At 39.9% G+C, this 18,949-nt stretch overlaps 1 protein-coding gene across 2 annotated transcripts in view; it reads right to left on the reverse strand.

Annotated features, from left to right (window-relative positions):
* Positions 1-15,750: 15,750 nt before the first annotated feature.
* The window catches only part of Slc12a2 (solute carrier family 12 member 2), a 73,571-nt gene continuing 70,372 nt past the window's right edge, over positions 15,751-18,949 (reverse strand). For both annotated transcript variants that reach the window (XM_021634120.2, XM_021634119.2), the window contains one exon: positions 15,751-18,494. In XM_021634120.2, coding sequence (XP_021489795.1) covers positions 18,359-18,494 — 136 coding nt within the window. In that variant the 3' untranslated portion in view covers positions 15,751-18,358. The remainder of the gene's footprint in view (positions 18,495-18,949) is intronic.

An 18,949-nucleotide genomic window follows, 5' to 3' on the forward strand; every position in this document is an offset into this window, starting at 1 on the left:
GATACAAAGTGAATAAATTGTAATAAATAACTATATAAATAAAATTATTTTTTAAAAAAGAGGAAAAAAATAAAATAAGAGGCATCACCAAATCTTCAAGCTCTGCTTTCACTTTGTGAAAACCGGTAGTAACTTGGAGGTCAGAGGCTTACATGAAATAAATACATGAAAGCAGTAGCTGACTGTTCCTGGGTGTCTGTGCCTAACAGTACACAGGACTTTATGTCCCCAGTTGGTGAACCTGGTAAATAAAAAGAAGCAATCTGAATTCCTGAGGTCTGTGTGTGCCTCTCATAGCCAAGAGTTCTGACCTTTTCCCGCAACAAGTGTTTTTCTGCAAAAACCTTTCTTTGCTGTGCCTGGATGTTGACATCACTTGTAGCTATTTATAGCAGGAGGTTCTGACTTTCTCTACGACAGGAAAGTGTCCTTTTCCTTTCTATGACATGCCATTTGGAGTTTGCTAGCTCAATAAACCTTTGCAATAATATTAATGAAACTGATTATTTATATAGGTCATATACATAGTTAAACACCCTATCAGCAGAATAAGAAACTTCAAACAGAGCACAGTAAACCCTGATAGACAGCCAGTGCCCAACCCAGCATGTCACCTCTCTGAGCCTCTTGTCCAAAGCCAACAGACAGTGGGGAAGGATGTAAAGGAGGTGCTTCCAGCTTTGATGGTTTATCAGCTCTTGTTCAGGCTCCTGTGGAACAGGGTAGGAAATATGCCTCCATTTTTAAACAAGAAGGTCTTGTTCATTGCTCCAGAAATGTTTACAGGGTGCCTCCTATACGCCAGATACCGTGCTAGGTGTCAGAGACACAAAACCGGTGAGTATCCTTGGATCATCGTTTATTAAATATCCCCTTCCTGAAATAGTAGTGTCCTGGGAAGAAGCTAAGCGACACATGCTATCTTAGATACCCTTAAACCGAATACTTTGAAGACAGACCAATAAAGGTATTTATCAAGTTAGGACCCTTAATCAGATTGAAAATAAGCAAATGGAGCTTCTTTAATCAAAACAAGGGGTGTGCAGTGCCTGGACTCAGTGGATACAGATCCCTGGCTTCCATTCTGATGAAAAGTATGGGAGCTGCTCATTCTCATGCTTTTGTGGTTTTGGTTCATATTTTCACCCCACTTTAGTGTAGAAAGAGTCAGAATTGCGGGGGGTGGGGAGGAAACAAAAGCAGAATCATCAGAAACCTTTTGTAGTCATACGAGAACAATACTGATATCGGTCAAGCTACAAAGCCCCCATTAGAGTTGGAGGGCTAAAATGATTTATGCTTAGTTCATGCTTAGTTTCTTAGGCCTGTGCTTGAGTTTGTTGAAGACCTGCAAAAGGGCGCTATGGGGAGCCGTGGCATAACCCTGGGCTGGCAGACACAGCTCTGAATTCTCACGGATGCACAGCAGTGTACAAGGCAGGTGGGTGGAGGGTTCTAGGGAAAGAGGAGCCACATGAATGTTCCACATGAATGGCACAGCCAGTCTCTGGGCTTGATACCTGATATGAAGGCACAATTAAAAGGATTGGTAAAGGGAAAGAGAAAGAATAAACTAGCAGGACAGGGTAAGGGACTGCACCTGGCAGTAAACTAGAAGTTAAGACTCCACAGAGACCCACTATGGTCAAGAACTCCTGAATCTCTGTAATTTCAGAGATATGGGAATGGGGAGGGGGAAGCTGGGAGCTCCCATCAATTACCACTGATCTATTTCAACTTACTGAAACCCTAAAGCACTCTGAAGGAGAGACAGCATCCTCGTGCTAGAATTGAAGAGCAAAGTACACAAGGATCAATGAACATGGCCCTGGCCATTAGGGGCTAGTCAGGTCAGCATGAGACTAAGGCCAGCTTTCTGCAACCCAGACTCTCTCTTCTCTCCCAGATGGGCTTTAGTGTACTCTAACGCCCTACTCTTCCTCTCTTCAGAGGAAGGATGAATGACCTTGGGATGTAGCAGAAAGTTAACACTGCATTCTTATAGAGACCTACGCTGGTCCACTTTACCTCCTCCTACTTCAAAACTTTAGGAGAAAACTCTGGCCATTAGCTGGTCTGAGTCAAGGGCATCCAGCAGAACATGGGAGCACTCGGTGTGAGCAGAGCCTGAGCCACAGCCTTCTGCCAAGCAGATAACTTGAGCCATCCGTTTAGAGATAGACCTACTTTGATGTTTTGCAATAGCTGTGTCTGTTTGTGATGTAATGTCAGCTCTACTCTTACCACATGCCATGATGTATAAAACACTGGGGACTTTGGAAAGCTGGGATTATCTCCAGAGCCCTAATGCCATATGTAGTCATGGACTTTTTCTGGGATAAAGTTGAACAAATATATCCCGTGTAGTTTGCATAATTTCTAATAAGTGAAGAACTACAGGAGAAAGCCTCTGTTGATTTCATCAGCCATCTTGATTAGGAAAACCAGGAATCGATACAAAATTATCTCTTCAGAAAACAGAAACAAATCTAACTAATAAATCAGAAAATGAATATACATCGGGTATATAGAAACATGAAATCACAAAGTCTACAGCAACATGCTTTACCCAATTGCTCTGTTTTAACTTTCAGAAAATTACATTTTGACACTGAAAAGATAAGCATTGGAACCAGCTCTCTTGCTCCCTTCACACCGTGACTAACCCAACCAGATGCTGTCTTCCACAATCCAGCAATAATCAGGTGATGTTCTCTTGCTCCAGTTTCCCCTCCCCACCACAGTCTATTCCAGCACTAATCCTGTTTTCTTGCATTATCAACATGTTTGGTGATCAACATGGCAGTTTCTGGCCCAATACCTCTGTCACCTGTGTTTGTGCTATGACAAGAGGGTAACTCACCAGTGTCAAGAGTGGCCCTGGGCTGAGATGCATCATTTGGCTACAAACCTCCACCTATGAGGAAAAGCTGAACAGGCCACAACAACCCCTGTCCTGCATAAGCTACATTGGACTGAGCTTGGGAGAGATGGCCCTGTTTGAATTAGACTTCCTTCCATGACCTGCTCTTATTGAGAAAGCTATCTTTATTGTGGCAGGTCTGTGGCCTCTATTGTGTAGTGGCTAAACCTTCCCTTTTCATGGTAACAGCCTACTTTTGGCTGTTCTGGTGATCCTACCAGTTTTGTGTGTAAGCACAGGTGAAGGTTGGTTTTTGTGAAGTACAAAGGGAGGGAGGTGGTTTGCCCAAGAGCTCCTCAGCAAGCAAACATAACTAGATGATATCAAACAAACGTTTCTTGGAATTTAAAATCCCAGTAGTCAGTGTTGATCCAAGGAAGTAAAGGGTAGAAACTCAAAACACAGGCCTCAAAACACAGGCCTCAAAACACAGGTGGTGCCTGAGGCCTAGGACTTCTGGCCATCTCTCCTTCAGTATGGCCTTGCTCTGAAAGTCCCTCTAACCGAAGCAGTGCAGTCCAGTTGTAACAGGTGCAAACCGGATTGAAACTCAGGTGTTCTGCTGGAAGACAAAGGTGATGTGGGTGACAGGCTGGGCAGAAGGCGGAGAAGAAAACGACAGCAGAAACTCTGTGGAGAAACTCTTGTCCTGAAGGAAGAAGTGAGGAGATCTAGACCCCCAAAAGTGTGGGATTCACCGATGTGGAAATGTGAGGTTTATGTATCATTTGAACAACAGGCTCTCCAAAGTGAGCACCCAGGCAAGAGCATCACTTTTTTCTCAAGGGGCGTAACAAATGGTTTATTCGATGAATGGGCAGGGCTGGAACAGGGACTCCATTCTCAGGACCCACATGACCGTTCATATCCATCTCTAACTCCAGCTCCAGGGGATCCAACAACTGTGGATACCTACACTCACACTCACACACCACCCCCCCCCCCAAACCCACACACAATTTTTAAAGAGATTTTACTTCTATTTTTAAATTATAGATGTGTGTTTGTGGCAGGGGAGGGTATGACGTTCCGAGAATATTATAAGTCCTCTCTCCCCATGAGACAACCACCATGTTTCTCCCAGAACAGGAAACTATGCATGTATGCTAATAATGCTGCCTTTATAATGTTGATTAGTTTTGAACCTGTGCTTTGGGCAGCATTTGTTGGTGTCATGTGGTGTGATAGGATAGCACACACAGTGAAAAGGGCATGCTGAGTGTTCAGAAGCTGTGTGGGGCAGTTGAGACACAACAATACAATTAGAGAGACACCTTGGAGTCAGTGCGTGCTTCAGGAGTTAATCTTTGGTGGTTGCGTGTTCAGAAATCTTTTACTGTCACCAAATTTCCCATGACATTCACTTACCAGGATTGCAGTTCAGTTTCAGAGGACAGGCACTGCAGAACAGGTCTCTTGGTGGCACAGGGAACACAGCTAAATCCTTTGCGCTCTGAGCCACTGCTGTGTGCATGTCAACAAATAATTCTGTTAGACATTTACGTTGGTGCTATGTGTAGAGGTTTAGCCATTGTATTGTCAGCTATATTAAAGTTACCTTTGTAGTTCGTTTTTACTTTATCTGTAAACTTGCACAGATTCCCTTTTATCATTACACTTTTTGCTGGTGGTTTTGTTTGGTTGGTTGGTTTGGGTTTTTTGAGACAGGGTTTCACTACAGAGCTCCAGCTGTCCTGGAATTCACTAGGTGGAACAGGCCTTGCACTCACATAGTGGTGACTGCCCCTGCTTTCTAGGTGCCACATTTCCCAGAATCCTTAAAGACACTTCATGCTGGGTTTTGTTCACATGTGTTAATTCTATTTACCAACCTCAATGGTGGTAAACACTAAGCCAACTTGCACTTGCTGCCTCTCTCTTATCACTGCTGGTGAGGGGTTGGTTGAGTGAGGTGTTTTCTCATGGCAGCTTTTCCCTTCTGGCCCAAGGTATTCTTTCTGGCCTGTGGCGGCTTGCATGTATAATTGTACTAGAAATTAGTCAAATGGCCAGGACCAAATCTATATGCGGCTGGCAAGAAAGTGTGAGGCTGTGCATGGAATAAAGCTTCTTTTTGACATGTTGGGGAAAAAAAAGAATGTGATATTTGGGGCTGGACAAATGGCTCAATAGTTCAGAGCTCCAGAAGACCAAGCTCACAATCACCTGTTAACTCCGGCTCCGGTGATCCAACTCCGGTGACCCACACACACACACACGCACACCTGCACACCCATACCTCATCTATGCACACACAACTAAAAAATAATGACATTTTTAAAGGACCTGACTTCAGTTAACGGAGTTGCCCTGTGATTTCCAAAGGCTAACATCTGGAAAAGTTGCTTATCAGAAAAGGACTGACCTCGGACTGAGATTCTCAAACTGCCCTTAGAGCGGCGCTCTGACCCTTGGCTCACAGAGCAGCCACAGGGGACCCCATGTCCTCACAGATATAGAAGACAATGAGACAGTGGAACAGCAGCCATGGCCAACCGTGGACTCACTTGAGCAGCAGGTTTTCATCTTGTTTCTGGTTTTGTCTTAAATAGTGACTTCACAATCTCGTGTAAACTGGGAGCAGGCTGGCTGAATGATTAAAAACCCAGGGTTCAGCTATACTGACTTTATCTGGATCCTAGCTTTGCCCCATGACCAGGACTCGGAATCCAGATCACAGCTGTTAAAGACTAAGTGAGACAAAACATCTGATAGAGACACTTGCTCACATCAGTCACCGTAAGGTATACTAGGGAAACATCATTTAGCCATTCCTGGTTTGCTTGCTCCTAAAGAGCCACATTCGGAAGTGAACAAAATACATACTCTGCCTTCAGTTAAATCCTGGTAACCACACTCCAAACAGCTGGTAGCTCAGCTTCTCTCTCATATTCAGGTGAACCAGGGTCATTATTATTTAAAGCAAACCTAACAATAACGTCACAATAATGCCACAGGACTTATAGCTCTTGTCTTTCCAGTCTCTCTTCCTCAGTTTTCTAGAGAACCCTCTGCAGGTCAGGCAGGCATATCATTCACACCTTACCAATGCCAGGACCAAGGCAGAGGGACCACACTTGCTGAGCTGAGCTCACTGATGCTTCCCTAGAGATGACCTTCTCACTGCAGGCATAGCCGAGCTGCTGGGCTCCGTGTGGTATTTTCCCAGAAGTCATTTCACATAATGGAGTGAGCAACTTGGCCACCTTCCTGGAATTCCTTTACTATTAGCAGCTCTTAGGTTCTGATCTGGCCACAGACCAAGAACTAATAAAAAATTCAATAATTTAATCCATAGCTGCTATTAAGGGGGGAGGGGGACTAGAAATGTGTGTATCACAAAGAAACACTAATGAAACAACTCCACTCGGGGGTAGAGTTGTGTGAAGGAATGATGTATAGAAGAATGAAGTAGGACTACGTGTGGTGCTGGGCACAAACTATGTTGCCCATGCCAGGGAAGTAAGCTTAAGCGAGCTTTACTGGTAGATTCCTGTGTAAGCTAAATGCTGACAGCCTGAGAACCACTATTGTCATCAGTGTGTCAACACATAACACACCTGTGCTGTGTGTTTTCTGGGTGTGGGGAGCTCAAAATCCCAGGTGTATGAACATAAACAAGGATTACCTCCACGGATGTGCCCAGGGAGCAGACCCCTGGCATGATGCAATCTGTCCTTCCGAGACTAGAGCCAGGGAGCTAAGAGGAAGAGGCTTATTGGATGAGCACATGTTTACAATAAATCAGGGAATAAAATGATTCCCGTCCTTTACAATTCACTATTTTCCAAATGAAAATATATTTGTGAAAGTTTAATATTTTTTTAAGGGAAAAAAAAAGTCTTTGAGTCTATGAACCTCTTGGAGCGTGCCTCTGCCAGCAGCGCTGTCCTTCCCCATTCTCAAACTGTCCTTGTCATCTTCTACATATCTCAGTAGAGCATTTCAGAAACCCAAGGAGCATCCATGGCTACGCAGAACAACTGTACACTGAAAAGCGATCAGTGCCATTTCCTGCTGGGCGCTGCACCCAGATTCAGGGTCCCTCGAGCTCTTTCTGGCTGCCTATCTCAGCCTTTCCTTCCAGCCCACCTCCATTTCTTTGTGCCACCCATAAAGCCTCAGGAACACTTTCTCCCAGGGACCTCCAATACCTATATTTGGCTGGAAGGTGATGATTTACATAAACTTTCCTGCCTTCCATTCTGGTCTCTCAGACAGATAGTCCTGCCGCAGCCTACTTGCAGGAGCCCTTTGCTCACCTCTACTCCCTGGGTACTTTGCCTCTTTGCAGACCTAAGGCCCCCTATCTACAATCCCCTTGCCCTCTCAGCCTTTCTCCCAAGTCATCTCCTTTCCTTTGTATCACCTAATGACCCACACAAACACTTTCTACCAGGGACTTCACAGCTACCATACTTGCCTTCAGACTAGTAACAGCAACCAAAACAGAACACTCACCCATTAAAGAGACGACCAGATAGCTACATTGAGAAGTGATCCAAATACCATAACTCCAGATGCCTAGATCCTGGTGCAAAAACAATAGCTGGGAAAATGTGCATTCTCTGAAAGCCAGCAATCCTACTGTAATAATGGGCCCAGAGAAAAGTCATTCAGCTGCAGCACAAGACAATGATTTCAAAATAGTTAATTATTAACATGTTCAAGAACCTTAAAGAGGATATGAATAAATGCCTTAAAAAGGACCATAAAAACACAAACAGTTAAATGAAATAAAGAAACAATTCAAGACATGAAATAGAATTTGACATAGAAATATAATTATGGAAGTAAACCCACCCTGAAATAAAAATAGAAATGAAAAGACTTAAGATGTCAAACAAAAACTTCAGAGGTAAGTCTCAACAATAGATTAAAAGGCATGGAAGAGAGAATTTCTGGTCCTGAAGACAAGATAGAAGAAATGGATAGCTTACTCAAGGAAAATGTTAAATCTAAACAAAAGAAAGAAAGAAAGAAAGAAAGAAAGAAAGAAAGAAAGAAAGAAAGAAAGAAACCCGAACAAACTATGAAATCTAGGACATAATGAAAAGACCAAACCCACAAAGAATAGGTATGGAGGAAGGAGAAGAAACCCATACACAGAAAGGCACAGAAAATATTTTTAACAAAACCAGAGAGGAAAATCTCCCCAATCTAAAGAAAGAGAAGCTGATTGTGTTACAGGAAGCACAGAGAACACTAAATAGTCAGCACCAAAAAGAAACTCCTCAAGACACAAAATAACTAAAACACTAGATGTACAGAACAACAACAGCAAAAGATATTAAAAACCACTGGAGAAAAAAAAATTAACCAAGTAACATCAAAAGGCAGACCCATCAGAGTAACTTCTGAATTCTCAATGGAGACTCTGAAAGCCAGAAGAGACCATGGAGGGTAGCTCAAATTATACCAAGAGAAACTATCAGTCACAATCGACTGGGAAAGAAAAATAGCCTATGATAAAAACCAAATTTACATGATACCAATCCAGCTCTATAGAAGCCACTAGAATGAAAATTGGAGTCTGAAGAGGTTAACTATACACAAAAGGACAAAAGAAATACATAACCTAAGAAGAGTAAATCAATAGATAAAAAATACGCATACCACAACAATAAAGTGGCAAGAATCTTACAAAAATATTAACAAGTCTGGGGTTGGTACTAAACTTGGTTCAGATATGATCATATGACTACATCCAGCTGCAAAGAGGGATGGACAATATAAGCATTAGTATGTACTCAGCTAAACACTGGAGCTATTAAGTGGAAGTAGATGGAGAAACTAATGCCTTGTAAAAATAAACAGGAATCAAGAAACATTCTTCATTAATGACTTTCAGTATCAATTGTTTCAATTTCCCAAGGAAAACGAAGACTAACAGACATTAGAAAACAGTACTCTGCTTAAAGAAACATGTTCAAGAATGGACATCACCTCAAGGTGAAAGTGGGAGAGGTATTCCAAGCAAATGGACCCAAAAAGCAACTCTCAACAGATATAAAAAGACCTGAAACAACACCTAGAAACCTATCTCACCATCATGGATTAAAGCTAGATATCAATAACAATGGAAGCAACACTTAAGTAGAGAAACTCACAGAAGCTGAACAGCTCACTATTGAATGAAAACTGGGTCAAGACAGAAGTCAAGAAGGAAATTCAAAACAGTTTAAAACTGAATGAAAATGAAAACCCAGCATACCCAAACATATGGGACAGAGTGAAGGCAAGTTCATAACACTAACTGCCTACACTAAAAAATGAGAGACCTCATATTGGTCACTTAGAATACCTGACAGCTATTACAAATAAAGCTGTTACAAACATGGTTGAGCAAATGTCCTTATTGTGTACTTCAGACTCTTTTGGGTATATGCCTAGGAGAGGTATAGCTGGATCTAGAGGAAGCACTATTCCTGGTTGCCTGAGAAAGCACCAGATTGCTTTCCAGAGTGGTTGTACAAGTTTACATTCCCACCAGCAGTGGAGGAGGGTTCCCCTTTCTCCACAACCTCTCCAGCATGTGTTGTCTCGTGAGTTTTTGATCTTAGCCATTCTGATGGTGTGTAAGGTGAAATCTTAGGGTCGTTTTAATTTGCATTTCCCTGATGGCTAATGAGGTTGAGCATTTCTTTAAGTTTTTCTCTGCCATTCAATATTCCTCTATTGAGAATTCTCTGTTTAGCTCTGTACTCCATTTTTTAATTGGATTACTTGATTTTTTGCTGTTTAACTTCTTTAGTTCTTTATATAGCCAGAAGCTGGAAACAGTCCAGATGCCCCTCAGTGGAGGAATGGATGCGCAAATTGTGGTATATCTACACAATGGAATATTACTCAGCAATAAAAAACAAGGAAATCATGAAATTTGCAGGTACATGTTGGATCTGGAAAAGATCATCCTGAGTGAGCTATCCCAGAAGCAGAAAGATGCACACGGTATATACTTACTCATATAGATATATAATATAGGATAAATCTACTAAAATCTGTACACCTAAAGAAACTAATCAAGAGGGAGGACTCTTGCTAAAATGCTCCATTTCTATCCAGAAAGGCAAAGAGGATGGACATCAGAAGGAGAAAAGAGGGAACAAGTCAGGAGCTTGACACAGGGGATCTCTGAAAGGTTCTGTCTACCCTGCAAACTATCAATGCAGATGCTAAGACTTATGGCCAACTGTTGGGCAGAGCGCATGGAATCTTAGGTAAGAAGTGGGAAACAGTAAGATCTGGAGAGGACAGGAACTCCACAAGGAGAGCAACAGAACCAAAAAATCTGAGCACAGGGGTCTTTCCTGAGACTGATACTCCAACCAAGGACTATGCATGAAGATAACCTAAGACCCCTGCACAGATGTAGCCCATGGCAGTTCAGTATCCAAGTGGGTTCCATTGTAATAGGAACAGGTACTGTCTCTGACATGAACTGATTGGCCTGCTCTTTAATTACAACCCCCTGAGGGGGAAGCAGAATTACCAGGCCACAGAAGACAATACAGTCACTCCTGATGAGACCTAATTGACTAGGATCAGAAGGAAGGAAAAAAAGACCTCCCCTATCAGTGGACTTGTGGAGGGGCATGCATGCAGAGGGTGGAGGGACTGGGACGGGAGGAGGGAGGGAACCACAGGGGGGGATACAAAGTGAATAAAATGTAATTAATAAAGAATTAAAAAAAGAATACCTGACAGCTCTAGAATAAGAAGAAACAATACTCAAAAAGAGAAACAGGAAGGAAGACCCGAATTCAGAGATGAAATACAAAAAAATAACACAAACCACAAACAATGAAACAAAGAACTGGTTTTCTGGAAAAAACAGTAAGACTGACAAACTCTAGCCCAATTAACCAAAATATGGAAAGAACAGATCTAAATTAATAAAATTTGAAATGAAAAGAGGAATATTCAACAGGAAATTCAGAGAATTGTAAGGACATATTTTAAAACTCTGTATTCTAAACCAGAAAACCTATTAAAATTTTGATTTCTTGATTTTGACCTTCCGAAGTTAAATCAAGATGAAATAAGCAATTAAAAAAGCCCTATAACCCCCTAGTGAAATAGGAGGAGTATTAAAAAACCTCTCAAACACACACACACACACACACACACACACACACACACACACACACACACACACATCCAAGGTGTGGGATATGGAGCCCCTCCAGGCAGACCATAGTAGCTGGCTATGATTTGTCTCATGCTCGGGCAGAGGCATGATTTTGCCAGTTGAAGATAGTTTATGTTTGGAATTCTGGGGACTCTTCAGAGGGTATAAATGTCAGAGCCCCGGAGATGAGACAGCTGTTGCTCCTGCTGTTGCTGATTGCTGTTTGTTGCTGTTTGCTGGATGGCTGGTTGCTGGTTGCTGGTTGGAGATATCCTGAAAATGAAGATCAAATTTACCCCAAGGACCTCGATACCATAATCAGCAGAAAGTAGTCTAAGGATATTGATGGCCCATTTCCCCTCTGACTTTCTTTCTCTCCTACCTGCTGTTGGGGGCTTGGAAAGGATAGGGATGTTGTGGTGTAGGGAGTTAGGAAACAGAACCTAATAAAGTAGCCAAAAGTCTGGCTACACACAGATGCAAAAATTCTCAATAAAATACATGTAAATTGAATCCAAGAACACATGAAAAAATTATCCACCATGATCAAGTTGGCTTCATCCCAGGATGAAGGTATGGTTCAACATACATAAATCAATAAACATTATCCACTACATAAACTGAAAGAGAAAAGCTATATGGTCATCTCAATAAATGCAGAAAAGATATTTGACAAAATCCAACAACATCCCTTCATGATAAAAGTCCTGGAGAAACTAAGGATACAGGGGACATATCTCAATATAATAAAATAAAAGCAATTTTCAACAAGCCCACAGCCAGCATCAACCTAAAAAAACCAGAAAAACTCAAAACAATTCCACTACAATCAGAAACAAGACAAGGCTATCTCCTCTATCCATACAAACTTGAAGTTTTAACTAGAGGAATAAGACAACTGAAAATCAGGGAAATATAAATAGGAAAGTTAAAAAAAGTCAAATGTATTTGCAGATATTATTTTACATATAAAAGATACTAAGAACAGGACAGACCTTTACAGCTGATAAACATTTTCAGCAAAGTAGTGGGATACAAAACTAACCCACAAAAATTAGTAGCCTTCCGACATACAAATGACAGACTGAAAAAGAAATCAGGAAAATGATACCTTTCACAATAGCTACAAAATAATAATAATAATCTTGGGATAACTCTAACTACGCAAATGAAAGACTTGCATAATAAAAATTTTAAGACATTAAAAAAAGAAGTCAAAGAAAGTATCAGAATATGGCAAGATCTTCCAGGCTCAAGGGTTAGTAGGAATAATATTGTGAAAATAGCCATCCTAACAAAAGAAATCTAGAGATTCAATGCAATTCCCATCAAAATTACAACACAATTCTTTTCAAAAATGAAAAAAATAATCTTTAACTTAATATGGTAGCACACACAGGATAGCTAAAACAACCTTGAACAATAAAAGAACTTTTGGAGTCATCACATTCAAAATTTCAAGCTATGTTACAGATCTATTTATAGCTTTTAAAAAAAAGCATGGTATTGTCCTAAAAACAGACATGTTGACCTATGGAACTGAACTGAAGACCCAGACATAAGCCCACACACCTGTGGAACCTGATTTTTGACAAAGCAGATAAAAATACACACTGGAGAAAAGACAGCATCTTCAACAAATGTTGCATGAGAGGACATAAATAGTTCTGCATGTATCGACATGCACAAAACTCAACTCCAAATCAACAAGAACCTCAGCAGTAAGGCCAGTTACCCTGAATCTGACAGAAAAGAAGGTGTGCAGTAGGCTTGAACTCACTGGCACAAGAAAGGACTTTCTGGAGAGGACACCAATAGCACAGGCACTAAGATCAACAATTAATAAATGAGACCTCATGAAAGTGAAGAGCTTCTGTATGACAAAAGTGTCCATCTGTACTGTATACTATTATTTGGGCAAGATGGCAGCCTACAGAATGGAAAAATATCTTTACCAATTATAGATCTGGTAGAAGGTTCATATCTAGAATATATAAAGAACTAAAACAAAAAAAAATCTGGACATGAAGAAAATAACTCAACTAAAAAAATAGAGAACAGGACTAAACAGAATTCCTAAAAAGATAAAACACAAATAGCTGAAAAACACTTAAAGATATGCTCAATATCCTTGATCATCAGGGAAATACAAATCAAAACTACTTTGAAAGATTTCACCTTACACAAGTCAGAATGGCTAAGCCTTTATCAAACCCTACCACCGCCTCCCCCCCTCCCCCAGGCCTTAAGGATTTATGCAGAAGAGGGGGCAGAAAGATTGTAAGAGCCAGAGGTGATGGATACTGCAAAGTAACAGTGCCTTCTAAATTTAACAGGACTAGTTCACATATGAATTTACAGACTATGGTAGCATGCACAAACCCTACACAGTTTCAAGCCAGATGGGGGCTCAGCAGTGAGAGAGAAAAGCAGACATGGGTCCCATCCCTAACAAAGAAGTTATTTGCAACTGATACCTGCTGGCAAAGCAAAGAACAGTTTCCTCCAACAATGGATCACTGGTTGTACCAACCACACTCCAGAGCAGACCCCATGGCCAGCAGTTGGCTGACACACAACAAACTCTAGATTTTTTCTGTAGACTTTTGGGTTTGATTTGTTTATTAATCTTGTTGATCTGTTGCTTGTTTTGATGTTTGTTTTTATGGGGATTTTTGTTTGCTTTGAAAAAGAATATATGTACTATTGGACTGGTAGAAATGTGTGGAGAGCCTGGGGGCGGGGCGCTGAGGGAGAACAAAAACATCAAAAAAAACACCACGTGAAAACAATTTTAATTAAAAAGAAAAAAATAACCTGAGGCTTATCAGTTATTCAACATACCCAATAGTTCTCAACCTTCCTAATGCTGTAACATTGAATTAACAATTAATTAACCCTTTAATACAGTTCTTTATGTTGTAGAGACCATAAAATTATTTCATTGCTACTTAATAATTTTAATTTTGCTACTGCCCTGGACCAGAGAAATGGCTGAGCTTCTTCCAGAGGTCCTGAATTCAATTCGCAGCAACCACATGGTGGCTCACAACCATCTATAATGAAATCTGCTGCCCTCTTCTGGCCTGCAGGCATACATGCAGACAGAACACTGTACACATAATGAATAAAACATAAAAAAAAAAAAAAGAGCTGCTGCCCTAAGCATTGCTCATTTTCAAAACTGGATTACTGCAATTACAACTGATGCAGTAGAATTTAAAATGTAAAAAAGGCAAGCAAACCTTGCTCATTTTCTCTTCTTCCATGTAGCTCTGTAAATATGAATACTGCCTTCTTCATTTTAATATTATCTTTGTGTATGTCTGTTAAATCTGAAGATAACCTATGAAATGTTTTTCTTTTGACTAAACTACACCTTCTTTCAGGGCAAAATCTTAACGGCCCTCTAACAAATGCTTCTGCGATATTTTGATACAATTTTATGGCGAAATGAGTCAGGCTTTTAACTGAAGATCCAAGAATCACTCACCCTATATCGTGCATTTAAAAAAAAGGACGTTTAGCTTTTAGTAGGCGGAGCACATTGGACATTTGTCCTCATGTGCAAACAGCTGGGAAATGGGTACCCTGGTCTGTATTGATGGAAGCCAGAGGAAAACCTACACCAAGAGGTGACAAGTTCCCATCTTCTCTAGAACTAGAACGGTGACTCTTAATTCTTACTTTGCCACCAGGTTTATAGAAAAAAATTAGGCTGATTCACAAGCCACCCCAAGGTCACACAGCTTAGCCCATGAATGCATCTTGGGCATTTACTATCTGAACTACTTGAACAAGATAGAACTTCCTGAGTATATCCACGTACTGCACTACCTCCATGCGGTGCGGGTTTCTTAGAGCTCTAATTACCTTGCTGGTACATATTAACAAATACGTATCAACTGTGACTTTCCCCTCAGCTGAAATGAATAACCCTGTTGGTTTCTGTTTAAAATTAAAATGTCATAGTGACTTTTGAATTCCTAAGTTCCCAAAGACCTGAGGAAAGTGGCACCAATAGCAGCCCACTAAAAACAAAAGTCAGACGTGGCTATTTATATGTGGTTTCAGATCTGCGATGGCAACCTGAACAAGCATTTCTCTGCGGCTATACTATGAACGCTGGGTGGACTGGAAGAGCAGAGCAGGGGACTTTGCAAATGCCTGCTCTGTCTCAACTGTCTTACTGAGCAGTGGTGAGTGCATGAGAGAAATCCCCGGCTTCAGACAGTGTCCTCAGCAACTTCCACGACCGTTAGCAAATTTCATAACTGCTCTAAGCTGCTTTCTCAAGAGGAAGTAATAATCCAGCCCATGAACATGCTCAAGGGTCTAAATGAGAAACAGAAAATGCTTTGTAAAACTGCAAATCAATCTTACAAAAAACAAAAACAAAACACCACCACCTCAGAAAAAAATCCCAGGAGCAAAGCCTCAACTTGAACTCAGGGAATATGAATCAATTTTAATCTTTTAGTTTTTTCCCTGAAGTCTGGACCCAAACTAGGAATTAGAAAAGCGACATCAGTTTAGAAACAACCATACTGTGCTGTGCTGTGTCCAGGTCATTAAAAACAGCAACAGTCATCCTTGGGAGACTGGAGGTAGTGAACACTTAACCTCCCCAAGGCCACCTGAAACAGACACGCAATCACAAGGCTGGCAAAGAACGGGTCAAATTAAGAGTTGATAGTAACGTTTTAATGACCACTTCCTTTATTGCAGTAACTTCTGTACAAAGCGACAACTGCAACGCTCAAGGTTAAAACATTACAAAAGCATCTGTGACAGGTACAGTACAGTATTACCAAAATATTACATCTTCAAACTTAGCGGGCCATCACCAGAGCTCAACTCTTTAAATTATTTCCATAGTCTTAAAAAAAAAAAAAAACACTTATGTCAGAAAGCAATATGAAGAGTGTAAAGCAAACCCCAAGCACAAAGGAAACGATGCAACAAATAAATATCTGATTTAGCTGTTAATAATCTCTTTGAATCCACTGAATTTCTCACTTCTCGGAACAATGGGCTCAAATGCCACTGCATAATTATTTTCAAGTTATTATCAATGATTACGACTAAAAAATAATTTGGCATCAAAATAATCAAAATTCAGCATAAAATAAAAATAGCTTTAATACTACCTAGCATCTCTAAGGATTAATTGTTGGAAATTTTCATTTTTAGAGTACTACTGCAACCCTGAAAAATGACTGACCTGGTACTAGTGTTAAGTGAACGTTATGTATTTTTTTAAAGTGGAAAGCTTCTTATATTGTTTCACAAACAATATCACCCTCCCTATTATGTGTACTGAGATCCATTTTATGTACCTTATACACACGTGTAGGATGTATGGCATTTAGCTTCTGTAGTACAGATCATAATGAAGTTTCCTGAATGGGGAAAAATCCTTTAAAAATAAAAGGCAAGTGTACCTGTGTACATTTCAAGATAGCAGCATTCAGCCACGTCCTAGTATCCATTCAGAAAATTCACGCATGATATGGTTTGCTGAATGTGACTCTTCTACATTGTCCCCCAAACTGTGAAATTTACAGTAAATAGAACTATATTGTACTATAGTGTAAAAGAAACTTAGAAAAATCACTTCATTTTCTTAAGATTCTGAATGGAAATGAGCAGCTATCCTGCTGGCATTAATTTAGTCTATATTCACACGGCAGAAATGCTGCGCCACTCAAAGTGCTTTTCTGACATTCCCTTAAGGTGATGAAAGCCTCTGTACATTCTCCACGGAAGCCTAGACATCATCTATGTGACAGCACTTTCCCTAACCGGATAATTGTAAGAAGTATATACTGTGGGCTTCTTCAAATTGTCTTTGTCCTCCATGAAACCTGTAACCTCTTGATCTGACTTGAATGTTTACCTAAAATATATATATTTACCAAATTGTGATCACTTTAAAAGTTTAAAACACCAGCAACATAAATTTCATTACATATACACATATGTACCTGTATATGTATAACATACACACATACAGACACGTAGACATGAATCCCTTGAAATGTTTTTAGAAAATCCTTCTTTGAAAAATGAGAAACTTCACATTAACAAATGTATATAAAGCTTTCAGGACGGCACAGGCGCACTGTCACGTGCACTGCAAGACAAGGAGGTCAAACACACAAACTGGCAGTTTTAACACAAAAGTTTTAAAGTATTAAGAATGGATTAAATTTCAATGCTCAGAATAATCTGTTCAAACCTGAGTGTATTAAGACTAAATGTACTTGATACTTGAATAAATTAAGCCTAAAACCATTTAACTAACAGTGGTCCATTTAACCATTGAAAATATTTTAATCATTTTTTTTTTAAATAAAGGATGGCATAAGGATAGTGAAATTCCCATAGTGCTTACTGAAATGTTCCGTTAAATGACATTGCTTTGTCTAAATTTCCTCCCAAAATATCTGTTAGCATGTCTTAAAAGTCCATCACATTTGAGAGGAAATTCTAAATCAGAACAGATCTTTTTAAAAATAATACAAATGATCTCAGGGTTTTGCTTGAAAAAAGATGCGTGATTTTTCAGCATCATACATGAAGTACTGGGTAGATCTTCAGCCTTCTCTACAATTTAAAAGAAATAATACATGATTCCTATTGAGAGTTAAAAATGGTATTTTGGGACTATTTTTCTTAGCTCTATATGTACATATACTTGTATACGCCTAACCTTGGGCTCCATTTTTTGGATACTTTCCCCACATATTTTTAGTTTGTTCTAATCCTCTTTAGTATCTAACAGATACCTTTACAAAAGTAATACAAAACACAGAGTACTCAACACTAACTGGTCAATGGGAGGAGAAAAGCAGTGTCCACTTAAAGTGACAGAGATTAGAAATAAAAATATCTGAAGACAGAGATTAACATTCTATAAATTTACAAAAGACAATAGATATATGGATGAAATTTGGTTAATTTCAGAAGGCACCTCAAGGCTAAAGGCTTTTGTACTCCTTTCATCAATCAAAAAAATAACACACTCTTATTGCTTTCAAGTAGCAAAGGAAAACTTTACTCTCATGAATTTCAGTCCAACAAGAATTATCAGTCATTAAGATTGAGATATGGAGTAGACTAAAACTGAAGTCTCCATACATCTATTAATGGAGTGACTTTTCCATGTGCTTTCAAATCATGAAGTAGTGAACGAAAGTCCCAGTTGGCCACTATGATGTTAGGGTGTTATTGATGATCACAGTCACTTTCACTAGGCACTGAAGTACCATTCTTGGAGGGCAGTCCTTGGTGCAGAGCAACTATGAATAGAAGGTGAGGACGCTCTGATGGTTCCCGCGGACCAGGAGGATTGGAGGCAGGTCCTTAGAGAGAACTTCTAACCATGCCATATACAGAGCACTGGACACAGCACCTTTCCGTGCCACTGGGAGACTCCTAGGATCAGAATGAGAAAGAATCTCAGCAATGCTTTGGAGACGATAACAAAACAATTATTAATTAGGGTCCCAATTCCTGTGATAAAATACTTCTGAATGAAGGAGAATTCTGCTAACACATAGCAGTAACTTCTATATATATTCTCATTTCACTGTCCCCAGGTTTTCAGGTTTCAACAGATTTTCAAACACTTGTCCATAAGAGTAAGTATTCTTGAGAACTTCAATACCTGTAACTCATATTAATATTAATTTCAAAATTTTCCTTCACTAGGATAGGATTCTTTAGAAGAAAAATGTATAGCTTAGATAGTGGAAGTTATAGTTGAAAATGAAATTTAATTAACTATTTTAACCTTTTCTTGTGAATTTTAATTTCTATTTATAAAATATGGTCGTGTCCTCTTGACCGATAAGGCATTCATTCTCCATTTCTATGGTTTATTGTCTTTC

The sequence above is a fragment of the Meriones unguiculatus genome, chromosome 2 (assembly GCF_030254825.1).
Source record: "Meriones unguiculatus strain TT.TT164.6M chromosome 2, Bangor_MerUng_6.1, whole genome shotgun sequence".
Taxonomy (NCBI): domain Eukaryota; kingdom Metazoa; phylum Chordata; class Mammalia; order Rodentia; family Muridae; genus Meriones; species Meriones unguiculatus.